The 19,012-nt window shown below is 41.9% G+C and overlaps 1 protein-coding gene across 1 annotated transcript in view; it reads right to left on the reverse strand.

Annotated features, from left to right (window-relative positions):
• The window catches only part of LOC311232445 (sodium/hydrogen exchanger 9B2), a 41,807-nt gene extending 22,865 nt beyond the window's left edge, over positions 1-18,942 (reverse strand). The window contains exons 1-4 of the mRNA XM_084319248.1: positions 18,807-18,942; positions 17,034-17,291; positions 6,708-6,909; positions 4,222-4,392 (exon numbers count right to left, since the gene is read on the reverse strand). Of these exons, the coding sequence (XP_084175374.1) occupies positions 4,222-4,392; positions 6,708-6,909; positions 17,034-17,144 (484 nt within the window). The 5' untranslated portion in view covers positions 17,145-17,291; positions 18,807-18,942. The remainder of the gene's footprint in view (positions 1-4,221; positions 4,393-6,707; positions 6,910-17,033; positions 17,292-18,806) is intronic.
• Between the last annotated feature and the right edge of the window lie 70 nt (positions 18,943-19,012).

Genomic DNA, 19,012 nt, shown 5'->3' on the forward strand with positions numbered 1-19,012 from the left:
TGCCGTACTCTGTTATGGGGCAAGAATCTGATCAGTATAAAGATGATCTAGAGACAAGTTTCTACTTAATGCCAAGTTCAGACTACACGATTATAGCCCTGATTTGTGCTTGCTGACAGCTTTTTGGAGATCACCGACAAAAAGCCCCAGATCAGAGGCAACTCAATCACAGTGTGTGAATTGTTCCAAGACGCAACCCGAACAGATTCTGCTGTGGTCGAGTTACACTGACTTTGAACTAGTGAGGGACTCACTGCGAACAGAATGAAGCAACTCTGGGCTAGATCCACAAAGAATGTATTGCACGGTGCTAATTGCACCCTTACTTACAATTCATTATGAATTGAAAATGGGGGACCCTGATGTAAACAAGATGAAAGTCTTTCTCTGGTCTGCATCCCCATAACAATTGTGTGTATTGAGCCATACTGTATTGTACCCATTCTGCAATCTGTTAATAAAAATGTCATTAAATCAATCACCTGCGCGACTTTCGTCTTGTTTACATCAGGGTCCCCCATTTTCAATTCATAATGAATTGTAAGTAAGGGTGCAATTAGCACTGTGCAATCCATTCTTTGTTGATCTAGCTCTATGTCTTGAAAAGCTGTCAATTTAAAAGTCTTGGCTGAATCAGAACAAGATTATTAAACTGTTCAGCCTATTGCGACATTCGACGACCCTGCCGTGTTATTAAAGTGTCTCTGTTGGTTATGATTCATGATTTTAGGGACATTTGAAAAAGGGGATGGGCGGAGCTCTGGGGAATAGCACAGCCCATGGAAAGAATTTGGAAAGAATGACTCATTCTTTCAGAGAAAAAGAGAAAGCATTAAAACCTTGCCCTGTGTTTTCTCCAGTGATACAGACCAAAACCTGTATCACTTCTCACATGCGTTTCCGTGACAAAGCGTAGTTTGGAGACCAGACAGACTGATCTGGGATTCCTCCCGGTGAAAGATTGTGTAATGTGTAAACCCCTCTCGACAGAGTTGTGTAAACAGCACCGTGTAGTGAGTAGGCTGCCTTACCAAGACAGTGGACTGAGACAATTCAGCTAAAGGTTAGGGTTATGATATTATTGCGATATCTCATTCTTTTGTATCTTTTTGAAAAATAATGTTCTTTTTGCACATTTGCTTTCTCTGGACAGGCACGTAGGAGAGGAACAGTCGTCACGTTAAAAGAGAAAAGTCCCGCACACCGTCTTCACTTCATATTCAGTTTTATTATAAATAAAACGTTTCGGTCACCAGACCGTCATCGTTGGAATAGTGTGGTTGTAGTAAGTTGTTTTGTAGGTTAGTTAGTTTAGCTTCGGGGTTAGAGAGGGGAGCCTGGAGACTGGCCCGCACCCCGGCTCGGTAGGTGGCGGTAATTCCCCAAACAGTTGGTGGCCGACCGCCGTAAAACCCCAAGAAGAAGAAGAAGAAGAAGAAGAAGAAGAAGAAGAAGAAGAAGAAGAAGAAGAAGAAGAAGAAGAAGAAGAAGAAGAAGAAGAAGAAGAAGAAGAAGAAGAAGAAGAAGAAGAAGAAGAAGAAGAAGAAGAAGAAGAAGAAGAAGAAGAAGAAGAAGAAGAAGAAGAAGAAGAAGAAGAAGACCTTCATCGTGACAGCTTGCCATGATGGTCAGATGAAAAAAGAACTCTGTATCTGACTGGAAATCGGACTGGTTATCTTCAGTATCACTGTTAGGGCTGCTCCTTTATGGCAAAAATCATAATCATGATTATTTTCATTGATATTGAAATGATTATTAAACTTTTATTGAACTTTAACCCTGGTGTTTCTTGGTGGTGCAGCCACGCCCATGTGACAGATCTTGCCCATTATTTGATCTTGTTCCAAGTCCGACTCCTCCAAACCAAAGTGTTTCCAGGCGGCTGCATTTGTTTTATCTTTCTTCTCAACCAAAGGTCTGCCTTTCTGTCAGCTTCTACAAGTTACCAAAGACGTTTCAAAATAACTGGAGAATGCCTCGTGGCTCCCTCCTCCCTCTCAACACCAGCTGAAACTACTGTTGGGGCTTGTGGGGGAGGGACGGAGCACACCGCTGTGTAGGAAGGGTGCGCTGCATTTACAACACAAGACAAAATGAGAGCATTTGAGATGAAACTGGATTAATCGCCCAGCCCTAATCCCTGTTGAGGAAGCACCAATGTGTGTAAACCTCCGTCCTAATCCCTGTTGAGGAAGCACCAATGTGTGTAAACCTCCGCCCTAATCCCTGTTGAGGAAGCACCAATGTGTGTAAACCTCCGTCCTAATCCCTGTTGAGGAAGCACCAATGTGTGTAAACCTCCGCCCTAATCCCTGTTGAGGAAGCACCAATGTGTGTAAACCTCCGTCCTAATCCCTGTTGAGGAAGCACCAATGTGTGTAAACCTCCGCCCTAATCCCTGTTGAGGAAGGACCGATGTGTGTAAACTTCCGCCCTAATCCCTGTTGAGGAAGGACCGATGTGTGTAAACTTCCGCCCACCAAAAGTCAATAAAGACCTGGAGGGTCTACTGTAGGTATGCAACAATATTGATGTTGGTATTGGTTACTGGGCAACTTTCATGTTAAAATGGGGCATGGGTATCTCACACCCCGCCCTCTTTCCCCAAAGTTTGTCCAACGGAAGGCAACAATTGTGATTGGATGAGCAAGAAAAGAGGGCAGAGTTTGAGATACAAATCTGATACCAAGAGCTATGTGTAACATGTGCCAGGAAATGTGCTTCTTTTGTTGCCGGTCCCCTTTTATGTCAGATCGTGCAACGTTTAGTTTTATGTCATCTTGACTATTGCTCTGCGATGTGGTCATCTGCTGCCAGTGGTGACCTCAGGAAGCTCCAGAAGAGGGCAGCACGGTTGGTACTGGGCTGCTCACTAAGGTCTAATGTGAGCAGTATGCATGCCCGCCTCTCTTGGCTTAACGTTGAAAAGAGATTTGTCTTTTAATATACTTGTGCTGTTCAAGTTGGTCATGAGCAGTAAAACTCCTGTTTTTATACATAAACAGATTGTTTTTAGTAATACTGTGCATGAGCATTACACTAGAGGTTCCAGTAGTGGGCAGCTTGACTTGCCAGGTCCAAAAACCAATGCTTTAATTAAGGAGATATTTTATTTTTAGAGCATTAACTCTTTGGAATAACCTGCCTCTCAACCTCTGCTGCATTTACAGTAGATTCACTTTTTAAAATAATCTTAAATTGTATTTAACACTGTAAAGTATTTTGTTTTGTTTTTTTTGTTTTCTGTTTCTGTGCTTGCATGTAATTTTAGCCATGTTAGTTTCATTATGCATTGTGTGTTGAGTACTGACTTTAAATAATTTTTTTTTTTTTTGTGGACCCCAGGGAGACTAGCTGGTTGCTATGGCACCAGCTAATGGGGATCCGTAATAAAATCTAAATGCAAATCATGACAGAAAAAATCGAAGTAAGGTGATTTGGTTCTCTGCATGTTAGAGCTCTTAATATACTAACCTACACTGTAACACTCAACACTTTGATGAACATTGTTACTCAGCTGATAGGGTTGTGCCCTTCCTGATGACTTGTCGTACAGAACTTGTAAGTCGCTTTGGATAAAAGCGTCAGCTAAAGTCAAATGACTAAATGTAAAAATGTAAATGTCCAATGGGAAAAAAACAGATTGAAGCGGTGATCCCAAAAGTGAACTGGTCAATACTCAAGGTTTAGAAATTAGTAAACCGAGGAACCCAGAAGCTCTTGCTGGAAATCGTGTATTGAACAAGAGCTTCTGGGGCAGGGTGCGGAATTTGTTAAGGTTAAAGGGGAAGTCAGAGCCTCTATTTCATTATCACCGATAGGAATTAATTAGTTCAGTGTTTAAACACTACTCTGACATTACTGGAGAAGTTGGATGGAGTTTGTGACTTTCTTTTGCACAAGAGATTCTTTTATCCATTTATTAATTTATTTTCTATTTATTTTTAATCCGTGAGTTTGTGGGAGGTTTGTTGTTTCCAAGCTGGCCCTGCACACCTAACACACAACCAGACTCTAGACAGCTTGCCATTAAACTCTAAACAGCTTGCCGTCAGACTCTAGACAGCTTGCCATCAGACCCTTGATGTTAATTCAAGAGTCTTTGAGTATGAGATCAGAATAACAGTATCAATGTATCCCTAGTAGAATCCTGTGGCACCACATCAAAGATACAACACATATAGTAAGCATACATGCTGCTGCCAGCGGAGTAACCCTTACCGAGGAGGGGGGGAAAGGGTGGTAGTTTGGGCAGGCGTATGAGGGACACCAGTCTGCCTCCTGTGATGGCGCAGATGAAGAGCACGGTGATACCAAACAGGTTTCCTCCCGGCAGGCATTCCTTCTCGGTGATGGACCACACCACTCCGAAGAGCACGCCGGCCAACAGGACTGCATGGGACAGAACACAGTAGCACATGGATGAAAGGGCCAGTGTACAGTAAGGGTACGTCGAGACCTAGCAACTCAAAGGGATAGTCCACAGTTTCAAGAAGCCTATCTGATTTGTCACAAAGTCCTGAGTAACTTCAGTCCATCCAAAAAAGCGCATGAACCAGTGTTTTGGGTTTTGAGATATTGATGTCATGTTGAGATATTGTAGTTTCAAGTTTCTTTAATAGTTGTCATACAGAAGTACAGAATACTTTTGTACAAAATGCTTCTTACTGTTGCGCTCCAGAGACTGTGCATGACAAGATAAGTATGAAATAAAAACATAGTAAAAATTAGAAGTAAAAAAAGAGGTCACAGTGTTCAGTTTAGACATATGTACAATGTTCGTAGACGTAGTTACCATACAATATACAATACTGTGCAGTGTACTAATATACAATACTATATAGTGCAAGGCATAAATGGACGAGGTGCAGTTTAGGTACAATTCACAGTAGGTGTACGAGTTGTAGTGCAAATCCTTTATCAATAAATATAAAGTGTAAGTGTGTTTGTGTGATCTAAAGTGTGGAGAGTGGGTGCTGCAGTGTGTTGTTTGTTTGAGTGAGTGTGTGCGTGTGGGTGTGTGTGCTGTGTGCATTTGATGGTTGTTGCATAGTGATTATTGTTCGTTTAGCGATTATTGTTCGTATGGAGATGTTCTCTCCATGTTTGCCTAGGTTTCCTCCCATACCAAAAGACATGCATGCTAGGCACTCCTGCCATTGACCAATGTACTGACCAATGTATTGACGAATGTACTGACCAATGTACTGACCAATGTACCGACCAAGGTACTGGCATTACAACCGGCTGCCCGCTGCTTGTAGTGCTTAGGATGGGTCAAATGCAGAGAATGATTTCCCCACAGAATGAATATTCAGGCTTCAGGCCCTCCATTAACTTCTACAAGAATGCGTAGAATGATGATAACATTTTCAGCTTTAAATATCTAAAAAATAATTTATAAAAAAAAAAAAATGGTGCAAGTGCTTTTTGTGTGGACTGTTGTAACATTAGGACTAATCAAAGCATTGAAATTTTTTTATGTAGTTGTAACATTAGGACTGATCAAAGCATTGAGGGGAAAAAATTTATATATTTGTAACATTAGGACTGATCAAATATAATCTTTTTCCCCCAGATAGGCATTTTTTTAAAACAGCATAATGAATTATTTCAAAATACTTAGTGTTGTACATTTCCCCGTTATGAATAGGCATTAGGGAAGACTGCGAGGAGCACAACGGATTACTCCTCTCTTATTCTCGTCATGGAAAATCCCAAGCCCCTCCTTAGGGGAAATCTCCCTGGCAACATCCCTATACAATGTGTTGCCAAGAGAACAATGCTAATGTCATGACAGTTCCTGGGAGCTAAGCATCAGGGTCTATATTCACAAAGATTCACAGAGTATGAGTGCTAATCTGGGGTCAGCGACTAGGAACACTCATCTTCATGACTTTATTCAACCTGACAGACTGAAGCTCTCTGGATCAGTACCCCGACTTTAAGAGGCTTTGGGAAATATGGACCCAGGCTTTCTCCATTGTTGAGACCGCATACAGAGGGAGTCTTCCTCTAGAGGTGGCTCTGCCCTCAGGCTTGATGATATGGGAGAAAACACACTTCTAAATCACAATTTTAGAGGGATTTCCCCCTGATAGTTGTATACAGTATAACTATTATGCTTATATAGGTATGGGAAATCACCTGTTATAGTCAAATTGATGTTCATCCAGTCTCCAGTGTAACAGAGAATCAAACTGAAAATCTGACAATTCTGAAATATTTCAGATGCCATTCTGTTAGAAAGTTGACTTAATTGCTTTTAATTATTTATTTAGACAGAAAGATTTTAATCTGTAAAAATCAACAAATATGTATAGCTATACTGATCACAATACTTTTCCTCAGAGGCCTCTGTTCACACCTCCCCCATCTCCCCCTTATCCCCACCTTCCTCTACCCTCACGCCCTATTCTTTGTTTCACCTGTTCGCTCCTCTCCACAACCCACACCCCCCTTTCCCCAGAAAGCTTAAGAAGCCAGCTCACAGAATTGGGGGGAATCTTGTTTTTTTCCCTCCTGGCCAGAGAATCAAGTCCAACTCCTGAACCTGAATTTGTATTCGACTATCAATGCTTTAACAGTACATTTGTATCAACCATGACGATTTGACCACGCACATGACTAACCTCTCCCGTTCCCCACACAGACAACAAATGATAACATTGGAATGAATTCCACCCTCTGTCTGTCCCGCGACTTACGTTTTGTGACGACGGAGGCGAAGAGGCCTCTCGGCGGACAAGGGCAGAACCTGCGTATAAGGGGGCAGCAGACTACCGGGGGGTCCGTGTTGGTGCCAACGTCCACTGGGGGGCTGCGGGGGATGAAGTAGGTGGTCTCCTCCATGACATTGGGGCTGGAGCAGCGCCGCACCACCACCTGGATCTGGTTCACGTTCAGGCGCTGGGGAGGAGAGAGGGGGGTGGAGGGAAGGGGTTAGTTATTAACTAAGTTATTAATGTGCTGGCACACAGCCAGGGAAGAAAGAACATGTATGATAATAATTACCCGACATGTAATTAACTGGGCAGAGTGCCCCCGTCGCTGGGAGTTGGGAAAACTCCATGACACGGGGGCCAACTCAATAGCATCTCTATCTCTGCATCTCTCCTTCAGATACCATTCTCATGTGCAATTCAAATTCACGCGTAGATACAGGCACCATGGTTATATATAGCCTACATTTGCTTTTCTACTTGGGATAAAACACTGGTAAACTGGATTTCTTAATAATAAATAATATAATTTCAAAACCTTTTGATGCCTTTAAGACTGATACGCTACCAACATGCAGCACAGTGCCAACAGATATTGTTTTTTTGATACCCTGTTCTAAAAATAGGCTGATACCTGAACAATCACAGGATTTGGCCGTACACATGCCAAACGCCAAATATATACGGAAACGGTCACATCAACAATGAAAGATAATGCAGTGCTTGTGTACAGTAACACTAAGGCTGGGTTCAAAATTGTAATCGGTCTTCATTTGAATAATTCTGATATTGATTCATAAAATCCTATATCGATCTAAGAAAATACAAAATAAATATATATAGATATACTATAATTATTTGTTGTAAATTTGTTGACTGCTGTAGTGTGTTGATCATGTTAAATAAAGATAAGATCAGATGATCCTTTAATCCCCTTGGGGAAATTCGGGTGCCAAAGCAGCATGGGGGGGGGGGATACAGGGTGGGGGATACATAGCTTCACAGTCCTATACAGTCCAGTATCTATATACACTATTAGATACACTTAAAGTATAGATACAAATACAATATAATATAATAAGAAAAGTACAAACACAAGATAGTCCAGTGATGAGAGAACCAATGAGATGAGAGAAAACAATACATTAGTTCTCTGATAATATCTTTCATAGCCAAACAACATTGGTATGGTATTGTACCCGAAATATACCTAACCGAATCGATATTGAATCTAATCAATTGGGGAAATGAGTGGCGATAGCCAGCACTAAGTAAAACATATGACAACCGATAATGGTAGCCCTGTTGCCAGTCACTGACCTGTGACGTCCATATATACAGTAAAGTCTGTCTCCCTCTCTGGTGCCATAGGGGAAAGTCATACTGGTATGCTGGTGTGCTACCATTTCTCAGCATGTAACAAAGTTAGAGAATGGTTGATTAGAATGAAGACAATGGACATGTCACCACAACATGCTCTGCCTTTTGTGTTAGGATGGTAAAGGGGGTGGATCCTCTAAGTCCAAAGTTTTCCCACGGCTTTGTTTCAAATAACAATTCACATGGTACTATAGCCTTGATATTATGTAATTTGCTGTAGAATAGCAAACAAAAGAAAAGAAAACTGAAAATACAATTTGAAATAAATAAGGTGATCCAACGTTATTCATCATGAATCAACATTCATCAGTTTGTACATACCTGTAGATACTATATCTATCTATCTGTACACCTACAGTACTCTTACCAGTTATACCGCTGGCCAGTATGTGTCTTTATACTTGTAACACTGTACATACATCTAATTAGCACTGATATTCAGTAGTACTCATTTGTATATTTTATATTCGGTTTAATCACTTGTACATTGTACCCTCTGGAACCCCCCCCCCCCCCCCCCCACCGAAATCTGCAACGCCCCAACCCTGGACACTTTCAAAACAGCTCTCAAGACGCACCTTTTCGCCAAGGCTTTCCCCACTAGTTAGTTTAGATTAGATTTAGGTTTCATTGTCCCTCTACCTGCCCCCTCATCACCCCCCTTTCCCCTAGCCCTCTTGACTTGTGAAGCGACATTGGGTTTCTTGAAAGGCGCTATATACTATTCTTGTATATTGTTAATGCACTGCATTGGAGGCATGCACTGGAGAGAAGGGGGATGAGGGTGAGCAGAAGCAAGACCGAGTATATGTGTGTGAATGGAAAGGAAGACGGAGGGGTGGTGATGATGCAAGGAGTAGAGGTACCAAAAGTGGACGAGTTTAAGTACTTGGGGTCAACAGTCCAAAGTAATGGGGACTGTGGTAGGGAGGTGAAGAAGAGAGTGCAGGCCGGGTGGTGCGGGTGGAGAAGGATGACAGGGGTGATCTGCGATAGAAGGGTACCAGCAAGAGTAAAGGGAAAGGTCTACAGCACGGTAGTGAGACCAGCTATGCTGTATGGTCTAGAAACAGTGGCGCTGACCAACAAGCAGGTGGCGGAGCTGGAGGTGGCAGAGATGAAGATGTTAAGGTTCTCTCTGGGAGTAACAAGGTTGGACAAAATCGAAAATGTCTACATCAGAGGAACGGCCCATGTTGAGCAGTTCGGGCAGAAAGTGAGAGAAGCAAGACTGAGATGGTTTGGACATGTGCGGAGGAGGGAGGTGGGGTACATCGGGAGGAGGATGCTGGAGATGGAGCTGCCAGGAAAGAGGAGGAGGGGAAGGCCCAAGAGGAGGTTTATGGACACAGTGAAGGAGGACATGCAGGCAGTGGGAGTCACGGAGGACGACGCAGATGACAGAAACAGATGGAAACGGATGATCCGCTGTGGCGACCCCTGACGGGAAAAGCCGAAAGAAAAAGAAGAAGAAGATTGTTAATGCACTTCACCGTTACATTTGCACTCAGGTTGGATGCCAAACTTCTTTCCATTGTACTTGTGCCATATAATGACAATAAATTTGAATCTAATCTAATCAGTTCTTCTCAAACAAGGATATTTAGAGCTACCTATTTAGAACTAGCCTACCTATTTAGCTTCCGCGATATTGGCAGGCCGCTTCGTCTTGAGCAATAAATGAGACTACGGTATCAGTTATGACTCACTTTCCGTTATCTGTGATGGGCTTCATTATCATAGAGTCAAGTGATTGATTTGGATAAAACATGCTTTTTCAGGTGATGCACCTAATAGCAGAAGGAGCTGGAGGACCTTTTAAAAGACAGGTCAAAGACGGATGGATTCCAGGGCCCTCATTTATCAACAATTCTTAGAAAGTGTTCTATTTTCGTACGTAAGCACAGAATTTAGAATGTGTGTACGCACAGAAATATTGGGATTTATCAACCGTGCGTACACGGGTCCTACGCACACTCCGTGTTGATAAATACCTCTTTGTTCTACCGTCAATGCTCGTGCATGATTATCCATATATGGTCATGAAACACCCCCCATGGGTTGTGAAATAATGGACTGACCCGAGTGAACTATGAGAAACTCCACAAGCGAGATTGTTCACTGAGGCGCTGCCGAACCAAGAAGACACAACCCGTGTTATGGGATAAATAACAGGCTGTCGGACTTGTACACAGTGATGTCAGATATCAACGACTCCCTAAGACCATTGCTGCAATTCTGCCTGGACAGCTCAAAATACTAATAAAGACCGTTCGTTAACCACTGTTTGGCGTTGGTGTGTCATTATAACCATGCTGGAATATGAATGCCTTTATTGTTTAGTTCGATTGGCTACCGGGTATAATATGACTTGTAGAGGCATCTATTTTGTTGTCGGTATTAGGTAGCCTATATTAATTACATATAATAGCAGCCATAGCCTACATTATGCAACAGTAACTTGCGCATCTATAATAACACATGGCACAGCCCTGCAAAGCCTGCATACAGTAAACTAACTTGATCATTAATCTAGCTGTTGTATCTTTACGCTTATGAAAACATTAAATAATATGTATAGGCTATAGGCCGTCGCTTTGCATTAATAGCCTATATTCTCAAATGGCATTTAATGGCTATCCGACTCCTCGCTATCCTCGTGGACGGACCAGTATACCTTATATCATATCATATTCATATCATAGTTTACTCTATCAGCCTACCCAGCATGTAATACGTTCTTTCTTAGAACTCAACTCGTTATTATTTTGCGCATAGATTGCAGAAATACGGGAACGTTTTGATTATATTAAAAGGCTTTGACATTGTAAAACTAAATACGTGGAATTCTGTAAGCAGAATACAAGTCATATCACCCACACGATATGCTCTGTATCCAGAGCATGTATGCTTTTCATTAATTTAAGACACATTTATTGCAAGGGTTTTGTATACACATAAACTCAACAAATAACCTCTGTTCTCGTTGCAATGCGTTTTTTTATTCTTTCTTATACGGAAGGGGGCAGAACACTATATCGTGGGTGTTCATATGACTTGTATTCTGCTTACAGCTTCGAAATTCCACTTGTTTCGTTTACCAATGGCAAAGCCTTTTAAATATAATCAAAACGTTCCCGTATTTCTGCGGTCTATGCGCAAAATAATAACGAGTTGAGTTAAGCGGAGCGCAGTCAGTACACCCCTTTTTATTCCGATAACGCTATATATATATAAACCATGCTGCATTCATTCGGAGAGAAAGACCTATTATTCCAAATGCTATTTATAGGGTTTTGACCATAATTACACTACTGTTGCTATTTTACAATGAACTATAATGAATTACGGTTCATACAGAACACGCCAGTGTTGAAACTAATGCACGGAAGCTTATTTCCGCGTTGTAATATTCATATTCTACCACCGGGCGCCACACTTTGCTTAGAAATGATCGTACGCACGGGTTACGCACATATCTGTGCGTAGTACGCAACGTTGATAAATGTGATTGCTTCACATCCCGACACTTCCAAGCTGGCTTTATTGTTTGTAAGCAAAGAAATTCCCTGTTGCCAAAGAATGTGGACACTTTGGTCCGTCTGTCGAACAACCTAAAAGCGAGTTGAGCACTCATATCACTCATAACAACATTATGGAGGAATTTCAATCAGGCTTCAGAACGCACCATAGCACTGAAACTGCTCTGACTAAAATAATTAGTGACCTCAGAATAAACTCTGATGCAAACAAAGTTTCAATTATCGTCCTATTAGATCTAAGCGCAGCGTTTGACACGATTGACCATGATATCCTAATAAATCGTATAGAAAGGTTAGTTGGTCTTTCTGACTATGTATTAAACTGGTTCAGAACATATATCAAAAGGGAGAAAATATTATGTCAGGCTTGGAGATCATTCTTCTGAGAAACATGACACCTACTTCGGAGTTCCACAGGGGAGCTGCCTTGGTCCATTATTATTCTCACTATACATGCTGCCACTTGGAGACATCATTAGAAAACACAATGTATGTTTCCATAGTTAGGCAGATGACACACAATTGTACATCTCCGCTGAACCAAATGATCACACAGCTATTAACTCCATTTCTCCCTGTCTCTTAGCAATAAACAAATGGATGACAAAAAACGTCCTAAAATGAAATGAGGACAAAACTGAAATCCTACTAGTTGGTCCTATAACAGAAAGATAAATATTACAGAGCAATATGGGGCAACTTTCTCCTTGAATCAAACCTGAAGTTACAAGTCTTGGTGTTATAATAGACTCAGACCTAAGCTTTAACCCAGCGGTTCTCAAACTACGGGTTGTGGCCCAAAAGTGGGGTCGTGCATTGGAAAGTAAAATATTTATTTTTATAAAATAAAATAATCAATATATAATTTTTTTTTATGTTCTGGCAACATATTTTGGCTAAATATGCCTTGTATTGATAACATAGTGCTGTAATTAAATGTTCTAATAAATTATTTATGATCAAGTTCAACAACGTGTGCTTTTATTTTGATATTCCTTAATTCCATGTTGAAATTCTGCGATACATTGTAGTGTTGCAAAAAAAAAAATCCTAAATAAAATGGGGTTGTGGTATAAAAAAGTTTGAGAACCCCTGTATCACACATCAACAAGGTGACAAAAAGATCATTTTTCCACCTTAGAAACATAGCTACGGTATGGCAGTTTATAAATCAAAAAGACGCTGAAAAACTGATCCATGCCTTTATCTCAAGCCGACTTGACTACACTGTAATGCACTCCTCACCGGCCTCCCAAAAAATATATACAGAACGATTCCAACTCATTCATATCTCGGCAGCTAGGCTACTAACTAGAACCAAGAGTAGAGACCACATCAGTCCAGTATTAGCTAACCTACACTGGCTTCCGGTAACATTTAGAATAGATTTCAAGGTCCTCCTCCTTATATACAAAGCACTAAATGGAACAGGACCAAGCTACATTGCAAATTCTCTAGTCAACTATGTGCCTTCTAGATTCTAGATTAGAACATTGCGATAATCTACTACTGGTCTATTGAAGGTTCCAAACCACAGCCTAAAGAGAATCAGGGATGCAGCCTTTTGCAAACTATTACACATGTACACTATGAACACATTACCTATGGACATTAGGGAAGCTAGATCTCTTAACACTTTGGTTGCCTTGGGTTAAATTAATGATATACCATAGATTGCCAGCGCTATTTGTCTATGGAGAAAGTCCCCTTCTTTGCAGGGCTATAACTTTTTAAATTCTATTGCTACATTGCCATTATTAGGGCCCATTCAAAGTCCTATATGTATTGTTCATTGTGTAGCAACGTTAAACTTTTTCATTCACATATTCATAGTAAAGTATGGTCTAATGTATAAGTATGTTTTCATCTCTTTCTGCAACTTTCTCCAGAACGTGATATATAGCCCCAAATGCATTATATTGATGATGAAATACAGTTTGATGGCAATCAGCGCGATATAAAAAATTCCAACTAGACGTACTTCTAGAAGTTACTACACGTCATCTGATGTTGACCGGATGGGCGAGGGGGCGTTTATAATTCCGTGGGCAGCGTTATACCAATCATCTAATGTGGGTCAAATGTTGATAAAAGCAGTTAGTATCGAAGATGGTAACGTTACACGCTGAAACTCACCCCAGTCTCCGCGCGCCGTTGGGCGATCATCGTCGAGTAGAAATTGTATCATTATGGGATATATTATTACCCGGTCCATCTCCAGCTTGTATAATGGTATATACGTCCAAATCATGTTGTTTATCGAGTTATTGGCAATCGATCGCTATGTAGAGTGACGAGCTAGAGTGCCGGAACCTATACCGAGTGGCCGGAAGTAATAGGGCCGACCAGCAAAACCTCTACTGCGCTTCCTGTTAAGCGGTTGCGCCGATCGGCCACCAGATGGCGCTCCTGAACCGCCAGAGAGCTCAGTGGGTCCTGCTGGTGGATATCAGGCCAGCGGAGGGGGAATATGAATCCGATTCCAGATTTTTGAAATATTGATATAAGGACGCTGTACAGCGTCCCCCGGCAACTTTAGCATGGCCAGCAATGACGCTGTAAAGCGTTTTTAGGCAGTCAAAGTGTTATAAAAATTAAATAAAAAAAATAATGCCGGAGCTCGGTGCGAGTATAACGGGTACGTCCTAGTACCCGTCACGAAACTTCGACCATGCCTCGAGTGGGAGTCGAACCCCGAGCGTCTGCTCCGGGGCCAGTATAGCAAACCGCTGCGCCAAGAAGGGAATTCCCCTCTAAGCGCTCGGTTTATCTGCCTCTGGGGAGTGAGTTTTACACACTTCTATGTGCCGTAGTCACACTATCGCGGCACATATCCGTTACATTCACCCCCCCTAAACTCACACCACCCAAGGCATCCGGGTCAACGGCACCAGTATAATGGGTACGTCCTAGTACCCGTCACGAAACTTCGACCATGCCTCGAGTGGGAGTCGAACCCCGAGCGTCTGCTCCGGGGCCAGTATAGCAAACCGCTGCGCCAAGAAGGGAATTTTAACGGGTACGTCCTAGTACCCGTCACGAAATTCGACCATGCCTCGAGTGGGAGTCGAACCCCGAGCGTCTGCTCCGGGGCCAGTATAGCAAACCGCTGCGCCAAGAAGGGAATTCCCCCCTAAGCGCTCGGTTTATCTGCCTCTGGGGAGTGAGTTTTACACACTTCTATGTGCCGTAGTCACACTATCGCGGCACATATCCGTTACATTCACCCCCCCTAAACTCACACCACCCAAGGCATCCGGGTCAACGGCACCAGTATAACGGGTACGTCCTAGTACCCGTCACGAAACTTCGACCATGCCTCGAGTGGGAGTCGAACCCCGAGCGTCTGCTCCGGGGCCAGTATAGCAAACCGCTGCGCCAAGAAGGGAATTCCCCTCTAAGCGCTCGGTTTATCTGCCTCTGGGGAGTGATTTTTACACACTTCTATGTGCCGTAGTCACACTATCGCGGCACATATCCGTTACACAAGCTTTAGTGCTTCCTTGCCACCACCCACTTCAATGATAGAGCTCTCATATTTGCAAACGCATAAACTATGTCTTAAATTATGGCTATGTGTCTAATCTGGCCGTCGCTTATCAATGACTTGTTTGCAGTCAACATTGTCGAAACGGATTGTTTTTTAATCAGTTCATTTCCATTTTATACCATTTTGAAAAACTCTTGTTTTTTGAAAGTTTCAGGAAAATATAAAGATTCCTGTGATAAACGCCCTTTACTGGAATATTCTGGAATACACGAAAAACATTGTCATTTTTCGGCCTATTTATGAATCGTTTTCAAATAAGCGCTAGATTATCGATAGTATATCTGTATTTATGCACGCTAGAGAAGCAAGCTGAAAAATCGAATCTCTTATTTCCTGATCGCACACACACACACACACATAGGGCACACGCTGATATCTCTGTGAAAACAGCTCTGATTATCCTAAGACTGGTAAAATAGATTCCTTACCTCAGATCAGACGTTCTCCAAAAAGATTATTCCAATTCCTGATCGCCATTCCAAATATCGATCGCGTTTATTGATCCAACGCTGCGTTCGGTGAATATGTATTCCACGCTGTTTTGGGGCTCGGAAATGACTTGGATCCTCTCGGGTGGCTTGCGCGAGAAGTTAAATGAGGAAGCTGGATTCCCCCCCATGTGTTTTCATGCAATCCATTACAAAGGGGTGCAGTACCACAGGGAGACGATAGGGGGCGGTATTTTCCCAATGGAGCTCAGAGAGAGTTTGCAGCACTAACGTGAGACTAGATTGATGAAATATGAATTCAAATTGCTAATAAAAAAACAAACGACATATCACGTCGTTGGCAATGAACGGTCGGCATGAACAAACGACATATAGCGCCGTTGGCATTGAAAGTGTTAATACACTCCACTGTTGATACTGTACTGTCTTGTTGCACTATTTTACTCTGTCCATTCTATTTTATTGCACTGCACATTGCATCATTTTACTTTACTTTGTATTGCACTGCACTGTTGCATAATTTTACCATATACTCTATTCTACTATTTTACTCTGTCTATTACTTTTTATTACAGGTTCAAAACTGTCCGGTATTAAACTGTGTGGGTATCAAACAAGAAAGACTGTCATGCTTTAAAACTGTGTAGGACCCAGGCCTAGAACTGCACCCTGAGAGGGAGGTTTGCCCTGAGTGGGAGGTTCGAAGGGTCAAAGTGGATATCAAACAGGAGGGAAGACTGTCGAGTTGTAAACTGTGGATACCAAACAAAGACGACTTTGAACTGTTAACAGTTCTATTTTATTTATTTATTTTATTGCACTGTAAAAAAATGGGATTTTATATGTCTGCACTTTATGTGCACTATTTTACTCTGTCTATGCTATCTTACTCTTTTTATTATTGTCTATTTAAAACTGAATCAAACCATAAACAAGGTGGCCTGTTGGGATGTTAGATCCTAATGTGAAAAACTATGATTTTATATGTCTGCACTTTATGTGCTGATTTTACGCCCGTCTTTTTTCTGTTATGAAGCACTTTGAGCTGCAGTTTATGTATGAAAGGTGCTATACAAATAAAGTTTATTATTATTATTATTATTATTATTATTATTATTATTATTATTATTGTTATTGTTATTATTATTATTATTATTATTATTATTATTATTATTATTATTATTATTATTATTATTATTATTATTATTATTATATCACTCAAAGCGATGCTAGTTGTTAGTTAGTTTGTCTCAAGACTTAGACCACATAAGCTATTTTCATTAGTAATGTCAGGTTGTTTCTTTAGTTAGAATCTAATCTAATCAACGCCCCCCTGTAGGCCACATCAGAGTAGAGCCTGCAAAAGATTCTTGTTAGCAAGATACTGTACCTCCACGTGGTTAGCTCCAGACACAGACACTCTGTCCGACGCTGGGCTGGGCACAGGACTGGGCACTGGGCTGGGTTCGGGCGTAGTGAGTTTGGTTTGAATGTCCTCCATGGCATTTAGCTAAAATAGTGCTGGTCCCTCGCTTCTCTTAATACAGCAGACCCAGCAGAGGGGTGGGGTTGGCCATCGACCGGGCTGGTCCTTCAGTTCTGCTTCTGTATCCGCAGGTCTGACCACAAGCTCCCATTCACATGTCACCTGTTTTATCAATAGGAGAACGGTGTTTACTCAATGCTGCTGTAGGCACAGCCACAGGTGGGGGGGGGGGGGGGGGGGGGGGCATTTGGCAAACATGATGGTGTGTAATATGGTTGGCCTCAAACACAAAAGCATATTTTGCATTAGCAACAATAATTATAAGGAGCGGGTGATTATGTCAATTTCTAAATCAGATGCTCCTACATGTTGAAAAAGCTTTCAAGTTTACACACACTGCACACTACAGGTATTTGGTCGTACAATGAAGCCAACTCTGATTGATTGATTGATTGATTGATTGACAATTGTATTAAACAGATTGCAGAATGGGTACAATACAGTACAGCTCAATACATACAAGGGATGCAGACCAGAGAAAGACTTTCGTCTTGTTTACATCAGGGTCCCCCATTTTCAATTAATCATAACATACATGGCATACAGATAGTAGATAGACAGTACTGCTACATCTAGACATACCAGATTTACAACTACAGTACTGTTTGTGTTACAAAAATAGTCTAAAAAAAGAGAGTATACATTTTGACGAATAAACTGTACATTGCAGGAGGTTGGGTAGGTGGGGTGGAGAAGGTTGGGTAGGTGGGGTGGGGTAGGTCTCTGAAGACATCCGTAACTAGCTAGGCTAGGGTTTTGCTAAAGCGTTTTCGTTGATGATGCCGACATGGTGAAGCAGCAAGCAGGCAGGATTCATTCGTATAATACAAACTAACGTTGGCTATAGCATTAGCATTAAAAACGACAACATCGATTCGAATGATATGAACAGCCACATGTTATGCTATGTTATGTACGGTAGTACTGTACTTATAGACAGCTGCTAACGCTAGTAGCAGCAACAGACGCCGCTTAATCCAATTGTGAGACCACACACACACTAACATCAGTGCTTTAACAGTGCGGCCATATGGCACATATTTTTCTAGCTAAACTTAGGTAGCTAATAACCCCTCTCTCTCTCTCCATCTTTCTGTCATGCTTACATGTTACAACCTGGGTTTGCCAGCTCGCCTCATCAGACAAGAGCGCCAACCTATAGCTCGCTAGTTGGCACGGCAGTCTAGACCCATAAAATATTCTGATATTCCATGCATCCTAATCGATACATGTGATGCATGGAATATCAGCCGGTATGGGTCTAGCCTGCCGTGCCAACTAGCGAGGTATATAACCATTAGGTTAGCTATCTTGTCTGGTAAGGCGAGCTGGCAAACCCACCCAGGTTCTAATTTATAGTGTATACATAATCTATGTGGGCAGCACGCCTGGCGTTATATAGCATACTACTCCGATTACAGTCACTGTCAGGCGCGCAGCAGGGCACACAATGTACAGTACAGGTACAAAGTGTGCCCAGACAGAGACGGTCTACTGCACCACGTCTATATGGAGCAGCTTTAGTTTATGAGTGACAGAAGCTATGATTCAAAGCCTTCACGACGCGACAATTACCCGGATGCTGAATTAAAAAGCACATGGAAAAAAGCGACTCACCTCATCATCATCATATCAAACATAATTGTCGTCGTTATCTCAAGTGATCCGTGTGGCAGCTTGTTGGGTAGCAGCGGATTTCAAGCAGGTAGAACACGAGGGAATGAAGGGGATTAGTCATGTCCCAAGTACCAACTATATGAAGTGTGTATGTGTGTGTGTGTGTGTGTGTGTGTCTGCGTACGTGCGTATAGGCGTGTGCAGGG

This window comes from Notolepis coatsorum (genome assembly GCF_963971535.1).
Source record: "Notolepis coatsorum genome assembly, chromosome: 7".
Lineage (NCBI taxonomy): Eukaryota > Metazoa > Chordata > Actinopteri > Aulopiformes > Paralepididae > Notolepis > Notolepis coatsorum.